The sequence below is a fragment of the Saccopteryx bilineata genome, chromosome 3 (assembly GCF_036850765.1).
Source record: "Saccopteryx bilineata isolate mSacBil1 chromosome 3, mSacBil1_pri_phased_curated, whole genome shotgun sequence".
Classification (NCBI taxonomy): Eukaryota; Metazoa; Chordata; class Mammalia; order Chiroptera; family Emballonuridae; genus Saccopteryx; species Saccopteryx bilineata.
In genome coordinates this window covers 127,714,618-127,723,936 of record NC_089492.1, presented here as the reverse complement: position 1 = coordinate 127,723,936, position 9,319 = coordinate 127,714,618, and the positions used below count along the sequence as shown (strand labels likewise).

Below are 9,319 nucleotides of genomic sequence, written 5' to 3'. Positions count from 1 at the left end.
AAAAAAAAAAAAAAAAAAAAAAAATCAAGTATAAGTTTACTCAAACCTACCTTGGCCAAACATGCTATAAAGTAATTTTAGCCAGAAATCTTGAGTTTTAGGAAATCTCAGACCTGTACATGTATAGTTGAAGAAAAGTAAAATACTGTCATGCTGTAATACATGAAGAAACCCCAAACATCCCAAGCCAAAGTGGTCATAGAGAAGCCTGTCTGTAATCAGAGGCAAGCAAATCTTTAATAAATCAGCCACAAACACAAGATGGTATTTTAAATATGCAGTAGGAACATTTATTTCAACACTTCTAAAAGATATTTATCCATGCCTGATGATTTGATATAAAAATCAAACCCATCATACTTTCCCCATCAGTCTCTACATCAAGGGCAATCAGAAATTTGTACAACATGAATATTTTCTTCTGAAACAAAAGTTACAAATTAAGTGATAACAAAAATACACAAATCAACTGGACCCTAAACAAATTTCTAACAAAAATCTTCCCCTTTCCCCGAATCACCTAGGGCTTCTTTCTTCAACCTCATTCTGCTCCTTTTCCTTTCTTTGCTTGGCCATGAACTTCTGTTAAAATCAATTTGTAATATAAAATATTTATTAGATACTGCTTTGCTGTGTATACAAACAAATCTAATATATCTCATTGTATTTACAATTTAAAAGAGCCTGATCCTATAAAATAAAGATTAGAAATATAGTGCTTTACATTAACATTCCTTCCTTCATTCATCAGTCACCTGATATTAATGACACACCAGGCATTATGTTTGGTGTTTTGGGACTGTAGTGGTCAAAAAGATAGGTAAGGCCCTTTACCTCATGGAGCTTACAGTCTAGTGGGGGAAGAGAAACAATACAATAAATAGATAAGGTAATTTTGGGTAGTGATAAGCCACATAAAGGAAAAATTAGTAAGGTAATTGACTGAGGTTGATCCTTCTTTTAGGGGAGGGAGTGTTATACTTTGGCTACGTCTTTCTTAGGCAAAAGCCTTTCTGGGAAGCTGACACTTAAGTAGAAACCTAAAAGATGAGAATTAACACAAACAGGACTGGGAAAGGGCAAGGGAACAGCAATATAAAGGTGCAAGGGCAGCAACAGGGCTTTTGTGTATGAAAAATAACAAAAAGAGCTAGAAAAACTGGAACATAGCAGTTAAGGGCTTGAGCCTAGAATAAAACAGAGCTAGGTTCAAATCCTAGGTCTGCCATTAATTAGCTATGTGACCTTGGGATTAGATACTCAGGCTTAGATATTCTTTAAGTCTGTTTCCTCATCTTTAAAACTGGAATGATAGCATCTACTTTATAAAGTTGATTTGTAGGGGATGGTTTAAATATCTTTTTTTTTTTTTAATATTTTATTTTATTATTATTATTATTATTATTTTTTTAGAGAGGAGAGGGAGAGAGAGAGAGGAGAGACAGAGAGAGAGAAGGGGGGGAGGAGCTGGAAGCATCAACTCCCATATGTGCCTTGACCAGGCAAGCCCAGGGTTTCAAACCAGCGACCTCAGTATTTCCAGGTCGACGCTTTATCCCACTGCGCCACCACAGGTCAGGCTGTAGGGGATGGTTTAAACAAGCTTCCAGCAAATAAGAGCTCAATAAATGTTAGATGAGTGTATGTGCCACAAATTCAATTTGGAAAATGTATTCAAACAGGAGGAATAAGAACTATGGCTGATAATGATTCGCTAGAATAGCATTCCCTGAAGATGTGTACAACTTGAAAAAAAGAGAGGTATTTGTGATTAAATCAGTTTAGGAAATGGGTTAAATAGTTAAGCCTTTCTTTCTAACTAGACAATTTAGAAACTTTAATATACTGCTCACAAAAATTAGGGGATATTTCAAAATGAATATGAAGCAATAAAAAAAGAATTTGATTCTTTTTATTAAAGAACACCAGGAAAGCAAACAAGTCAAAGAAAGCTGTTCAATTATGCAAATGAGATACAAAACCAACATTTATTTCATTGGTGAAAATGCACTATACAAAAGGTTGAAAGTACTGGAGCATCTGCATGTTCCCTGATCCCCTAATTTTTGTGAGCAGGGTATGTTATATATCCGTGACTCTGCAAGGGTGCATCAGAATATAGTTTCCCACACTTACTGAAGTGTCACATGGGACACTACTGGCAAATGCTGCCAGAAGAAAGAAAGACTAAAAAGTTCCTGACAAGGTACGGTGAAGGGGAGGAACAGGAATCTAAACTTAAATCAACTGGCAGAAACCTTCAAAAGTTCTCCCAAATAAAGAGAACACACATTTGGGTGGATACTTAAGTAGTTTAATTCTAATACCATCACCTGAAGATTTTATGAGGCGTTAAGAATAAAAAAAATTTACCTCTGTATTTTGCTTATGACGTGTACTCTTGCAGTGATTTGTCATTGCTTTTTCACCTGAGTAGAAGAGGGAACAAATTGGACAGAAGTATCCAGGCTTCGGTACAAGAAAGTCTAAATCTAGAGGATAGGAAGAAAGAAGGTTAAGAGAAAGGAGAAAATTTATGATCATTTATTTATCTATAGCTATGTTAATCAACTTATATAAACACAACAAAAAACTAAGCACAGTATATACTTATATACAAATATAACATACACTGCTATATATCTAAGGATCAAGTGCAATTAAGCTTTAAGTCACAAAAATGAAATCTTTATTTTAAATTCTGTAATATTCCAGGGCCTCCAGGAATGCCAGGGAATTCCTTCAAAACAGCAATTCATTTAAAAAGACTCCCTTAGAGATTATTTGAAATAAACCTCTTTGGAATCCCCTATTAAAATAAAACAGGAAAGAGGCAACTGTCTGCTTGAGGAATACTCAGACAAATAAGGAGCCCCTCAGATCATCTTAGCTAGCCAGGAACAAAATTTGTTAGCTAAGCTTTTCAATATGTTCTACTTACATAAAATTTATGCCTGGGAACATATTAAATCAATTCTTATCAGAGCATCAAAAAATGTATCAGAAATTTAAAAAAAAAAGACATACCTCTGACTTTAAGAGTGCAATCAGTAAGAAGATCCTTGCTAGGTGAAAACACAGCCTAATAAACTTTACAGAAATGCCAATGTGCAAAACTTGCTAATCTAAGCAAGGTTATTTCATTACTCATCTAAACAACAGAACCTTCATTATGGTAATGAACTTCTATTTCATGTGGATAAGGAAAAAAAATATTGTCACTTTACCTTCAGAGACATCAGCAGCCACAGATTTCCCTAAAGAAGAGTCCTCAATCTTCTTGCGCTTTTGTTCTGGTTCTGAATCCTTAAAGCCAGACTCTTCATCATCAACTAAGTCATTTTTTAAGGAAACAAATTATTTGAAATAGATTTATAGACTTTGTAAAGCTAACATTAGATAATCCTTTCCTTCAAAGATCATTTTATGGCTTATCCCTCTAAGTAAATCTTCCTTGGTTTAATCTTACCTGACCACTCTTCCAAGGAAATTTGAAATAAGGAATAAATGGGTAAATCTGTTTAACCCTATTAAATACATTTGAAGGAAAAAGCTAAAGCTAGCAGCTGATTTATACATTGTTCCATAAAGAATTTAAAAGGTAATGGAAGCTGAATAATTACTGTCAAGAGTTAACTTGTGTATGCCAAGTATTGGGCTGGAGAGTGTAGATTAAAGGGGAAAGGACACGAGCAGAAAATAATTCAGAAGACCTTCCAAACCAACCAACCAAACAAACAAACAAATAAAATAAACAAAAAAACCACCCAATCCTGGCCAGGTGGCTCAGTTGGTTAGAACGTTGTCCCAATAAGCCAAGGTTGAAGGTCTGATCCCCAGTCAGGGCACATACAAAAATTAGCCAATGATGACATGTATAAGTGGAACAACAAATTGATGTTTCTCTCTCTCTAAAAATCAGTAAATAAAAAATTTAAAAATAAAAAACACAAAAACTGAGCCTAAGCTGATGAACTGATAGCCCAAGTTTGCATGACTAGTAACTGACGGAGACTAGAACTAAGACTATGATTTCAAGTTCAGTGCTCTCCCCAGGCAACCAGGCTACCTATACCAAGTCTGAGAAGACTGCTAGGAATTTTGATATACTTATTCATTCTTCTCTTATTCCTCACATTTGACTGGTCATCAAGTCCTCAAGTATTGATAAAAAAAGGCTGTCTCCCTTTTCTTGACTTGATGGTTAGAACAGCCTCCAGTCTCATCCTACATAAGTTTATTCCCTCATCAAAGTAATAAACTTTTCAAACACATTGGCTCCTGAAATTTAAAAGACACATTTATCTCAAAATAATAATTATAAGGTAACTTAAATAGATTAAAACAAATATTTTAAGTTTAAAAGTTATCTTTTCTTGGCCCTGGCCGGTTGGCTCAGTGGTAGAGCGTTGGCCTGGTGTGCGGGGGACCCTGGTTCGATTCCCAGCCAGGGCACATAGGAGAAGCGCCCATTTGCTTCTCCACCCCCACCCCCTCCTTCCTCTCTGTCTCTGTCTTCCCCTCCCGCAGCCAAGGCTCCATTGGAGCAAAGATGGCCCGGGCGCTGGGGATGGCTCCTTGGCCTCTGCCCCAGGCACTAGAGTGGCTCTGGTCGCAGCAGAGAGATGCCCCGGAGGGGCAGAGCATCGCCCCCTGGTAGGCAGAGCGTCGCCCCTGGTGGGCGTGCGGGTGGATCCCGGCCGGGCGCATGCGGGAGTCTGTATGACTGTCTCTCCCCGTTTCCAGTTTCAGAAAAAAAAAAAAGACTAAATTAAGAAGAAAAAAACCCTTAAGTTTCACAGTAACCCAATGGAAGGTCTCTATCAACACCAATCCAGGAAAGTGGTTCAGAAAGAAGCCAAAATATATCCATTTCAATGGGAGATGAAGAAGTAAAAATAAGTGTTCTTTCTCAATGCTTTGCTCCCAAAAAAGGGCAAAAAGATGGGAGCAAGACAGATTCCAAAGTTAAGGGCATGGTTTTTTAAATGGGAAAGACCTGGGCATATTTTATGTGTGAGGAGCCAACATAGGTAAAATACAGGCTAGCAGACAGGGAAATCATATATTTGCTCTGGTAAATATGCAGAAATAAAAGTGAGGTTATCCAGTGAGGAACGGGCTAGGTAATGCAGAGGGGAGAAAAAAGCTTATCTTACAGCTGGTGAGGAAATGGGTAAGGAAGGAGGCCTATCACAGATTATGAAGTATCACTGAGGGCCCAGTTAAGATCAGATTCAATGAACTTGAACTGAATCACAATTGGTAGTTTTTCCTTAGAGAAGACAGAAAAGGTGCTACAGAGAGTCTATACAAGGGCTGTTTAAGGCATCTGGGTTGTTGACTTTTTTTTGCTTTAACTCTCTGAATTTAAGATCGGGAATGGGTGTGCTTTTTTTCTACTCCTTTTAGCATTTTGCTATGACTATAATGGACACAATGACAAATATTTGGTTTTTGACTAGAAAACTCTCCTTCACTTAGACAATGTACCTATTTGTTTAAACAGAATATGATTAATGTTATTAAAACATTTTAATTCATTGGCTGGCTGCCTGGCAGCATCCACAAAGCAACAGATCTAGTCTACAAATAAGGGCTAGTTAGTAAATGGTCCACTTGATACTCCAACATGGTCAGAATAACCTTTCATGGATCATTTCCACAAATTTGTCACAAAGGATCGCCTATTATTCTATTATCCCATTTAATTATGTTCCATTATCTCTCTAAATTACAAAGATAAAAATCTTTATCCAGATTTAATCATTATAAGGCTGCTTTCCCCGCTTCCACTCTATTTCACTGTTCTTCCACTTTACTTCTTAGGTAGTAGATCTAAGACTGCTGCCACGTTCCTCTCCGGCCCCCTCCATCAATCCTGCTTTACCTTCACTAATTTGGTAGGCCTCTTCATCTTGCTCTGGACCTGCTGCAACAGCTTTTTCCAATGGTGGCATTTTCCCAACTCTAACTCTTTTGGTTGGCATTTTAGCTTTAAAAAGAAAGTCTAATTAATTGCTACAGTAACAATATTTAAATTGCTTTTACCTCTGAATAACAACTTTAAAATCTTTTTTGCAAACAAGATAATATTCAAATTTGGGAAGGAAGCTTCTATTATAAAAGAAGAGAATTCTATTAAAAACATTCAGCATTAGTCTAAACATTCTCCTTTTATTTTCTGATTATTTTATTCCAACTATACCTTCCAAGCTCCTTTCCCCAAGGAGCCTATATAAATTTTTATATTTTGTTTCACAAATCTGCGGGACCTTCCTACTATTTTTTCTTCTTAGTTTCATTAACTCTTTCAAGATTTCCTTACTGGAAATTATTTTGATCTCCCTCAAGTCCTGAAAGTGAGCTGACCTATTATTCTATACCCTCAAAATACTACTTAAAAATGAAATGGTACTTCTATGAATTTTTCTAAATCCAAAGGCTAAGCAAAAACTAGGAAGCAGTCTGGTACAAACATCATTTTATTTACCAAAAGTTGGTTTTCCCAGTAATGCAAATATATAACATTTTCCTTCCAATACTAATTTGGGTTTGCTTTTCGGTTTTGTCATCTTTTCTTGAGGTAGAATGACTTGGGACAAGGTCTACTCTGTAACTAAGAAACTTTTAAAAATTGTACACATTTCTTTGGAAAATATCACTGGCCGTAACTATTTTTTTTTTATCTTGTTATCAACACAGACTGAAAGTATTAGTATTCTGCAACATACATACATTTAAAAAATTTTAAATGTAATACCCTCATAACAGAAAAAACTATCACTTCTAAGTATCTACCTGTTGAGTGCCCTTCAATCATGGTTTTCAGATCTTCTTCCATAACATTTTCACTTACTGGACCCACTTGGGACAAGTCTTCAAGTTTTGTCTTCCTTGTGTCCACAGGTCTCTTTCTCCTATTCCCTCTTTTATCTGTGGGGTGGTCGTTTTTGCTTTGTGCTAACTCAACTTTTAAATCGTCTCTATCTTCCTCCTCTCCAACTTCGTCAACAGTAACAAAATTAAGCTCTTCTTTAAGGGTGTTAAAATCTGTCAGAGAGTCTTCATCCTCTTCAGTTACTTCATCCAAAGTCACTAAGTGCAGATCACTGCTGTCATCCTGTATTTCATCTACAGTAACTAAAGTAGAAGGGTCTTCAGGCAGCTGAGAAGAAATTAACCCAATGGAATCTCTTCCAGTATTTCCCTCATTTTCTTTAGTATTTAAAGTGGCAAAACTTAAGTCTTCTGACTCATTTAAAGGTAGCTCTTCTACTTCTCCAATTTCATCCACAGTTACCAAATGTTCCTGTTTGAGAAGATCTTGTTCTTCAGCAACAGACAGTACAGTAACATCTTTAGGTTCACCATGGGAAATGCAATCATCTTGATCAATTAACTCATCTAATGTAAGAAGTGAATTTGAATTTTTTACCATTTCTTCCATATTTATTTCTTCTTCATCTATTACTTCATCTACAGTGACTAAAGCTTGTGCTAGATGTGCAGCTGCATCTTCCTCTTCCCCAATCTCATCCAATGTTACAAAAGATAATTCTCCCTCAACAACATGAGGAGCAGAAGTTTTCTCCTTCTTCTTTAAATTAAGTTCAGAGGAAGGGATATTTTTGAGAGCTTCTTTCCTTTTTCCCTTTAGTGGATTCTGCTTGGCTTGCAAAGGATTCACTTCTTCTATAACCTCATCCACAGTAACAAATTCATCCAAATTAAATGGAAACGATGGTTCCTGTTGTAAAGGTTTTAAAAAAATCATAGAATTGTGAACAACTACTGATAAACTGGCTAGGTTTCAAATAATCCCAGTAAATGTGTATGAAGTATCATTTGTGAATATTTCAGTGCAAAGAAGTTTCCTAAAGGCTGAAATTATTCTTAAAAGCCCTAAAAATGAGGCCCTTGCCAAGCAGCTCAGTTGGTTAGTGTTGCCCTGATATACCAAGGTTGTGGGATCGATTCTGATTGGGACACAGAGAAGAATGAACCAATGAAGGCATAAATAAGTAGAACAACAAATTGATGTTTCTCTCTCTCTCTCTCAAAAATCAATAATTAAAAAAACTTTTTTGCCTGACCTGTGGTGGTGCAGTAGATAAAGTGTCAAACTATTATAGAATGCTGAAGAAGCTGGTTTGAAATCCCGAGCTTGCCCGGCCAAGGCATATATAAGAAGTAACTATGAGTTCATGCTTCCTGCTCATCCAACTGCCCTGCCTTCTTTTTTTTTTTTCTCTCTCCTCTCTCTAAAATCAATAAATAAAATCTTAAAAAAAAAAATAATTAGGGTTTTTTCGGCCCTGGCCAATTGGCTCAATAGTATAGCACTGGCCTGGCATGTGGATGTACCGGGTTCAATTCCCAGTCAGGGCACACAGGAAAAGCACCCATCTGCTTCACCATGTCTCCCCTTCTTGCTTCTCTATCTCTCTCTCTTCTCCTCCCCTCCTGCAGCCATGGCTCGATTAGAGCGAATTGTCCCCGTGTGCTGAGGATGGCTCCATGGCCTCTACCTCAGGCATTAAAAAATGGCTCTGGTTGCAACAGAGCAAGGGCCCTAGATGGGCAGAGCATCGCCCCTTAGTGGACTTGCTGGGTGGATCTAGGTTGGAGCACATATGGGTATCTGGGTATCTGTCTCTGCCTTCCCTCTGCTCACTAAATAAAAAAAATAAATAAAATTTATAAAAAAATTGTTTTTAAGCCCCACAAATGAATCAGCTGTAATTCACAAAGTACACAATGTCAAGGACAAAAGCCTAGTAAGAACAATCTAATTCCATCTTAATCTAAATTCAGTAAATGATATACAAGGTTTTAAAATGATGCACAAAAACCTATACTTAAAGCATGTATCAAACAACGAATATAAAGAATTTACTATTCCATTTGTTAAATATCTCAATGTAGCTAGAAAGTAAATAGCTACCTAGATTATTTTATTGACCAATTTATATATAATACATATTTTAAGATGTGCAACACTAAGATATAGTTTATATACTGATAGTTATATGGAAAATTACTAAGACTTAATGTCAAATATTATTGCACTTGAAAAAATTAATCTATAATTCAAAAAATAATGCCAATGCTAAAGAAAATAAACTCCTAGCAGGCTTCCTATACATTTAGTATGCTATCAATGATCAATTACTAGTACATACAATAATGAAATTTGAATATATACCAAATAATTTTGGGGGGTGGGGAAGAAACTATAAGCAATTATCAACTTATTAAGCCAATGAAACTAACCATATCCTAACTTCTGCTTCTTAAACTAACATTTCTCCTTGCC

The 9,319-nt window shown here is 36.3% G+C and overlaps 1 protein-coding gene across 3 annotated transcripts in view; it reads right to left on the bottom strand.

Moving 5' to 3' along the window:
• Positions 1–265: 265 nt before the first annotated feature.
• The window catches only part of ZNF638 (zinc finger protein 638), a 96,020-nt gene continuing 86,966 nt past the window's right edge, over positions 266–9,319 (bottom strand). For all 3 annotated transcript variants that reach the window (XM_066267350.1, XM_066267349.1, XM_066267352.1), the window contains exons 24-28: positions 6,802–7,750; positions 5,891–5,995; positions 3,228–3,332; positions 2,374–2,492; positions 266–582 (exon numbers count right to left, since the gene is read on the bottom strand). In XM_066267350.1, the coding sequence (XP_066123447.1) occupies positions 517–582; positions 2,374–2,492; positions 3,228–3,332; positions 5,891–5,995; positions 6,802–7,750 (1,344 nt within the window). In that variant the 3' untranslated portion in view covers positions 266–516. The remainder of the gene's footprint in view (positions 583–2,373; positions 2,493–3,227; positions 3,333–5,890; positions 5,996–6,801; positions 7,751–9,319) is intronic.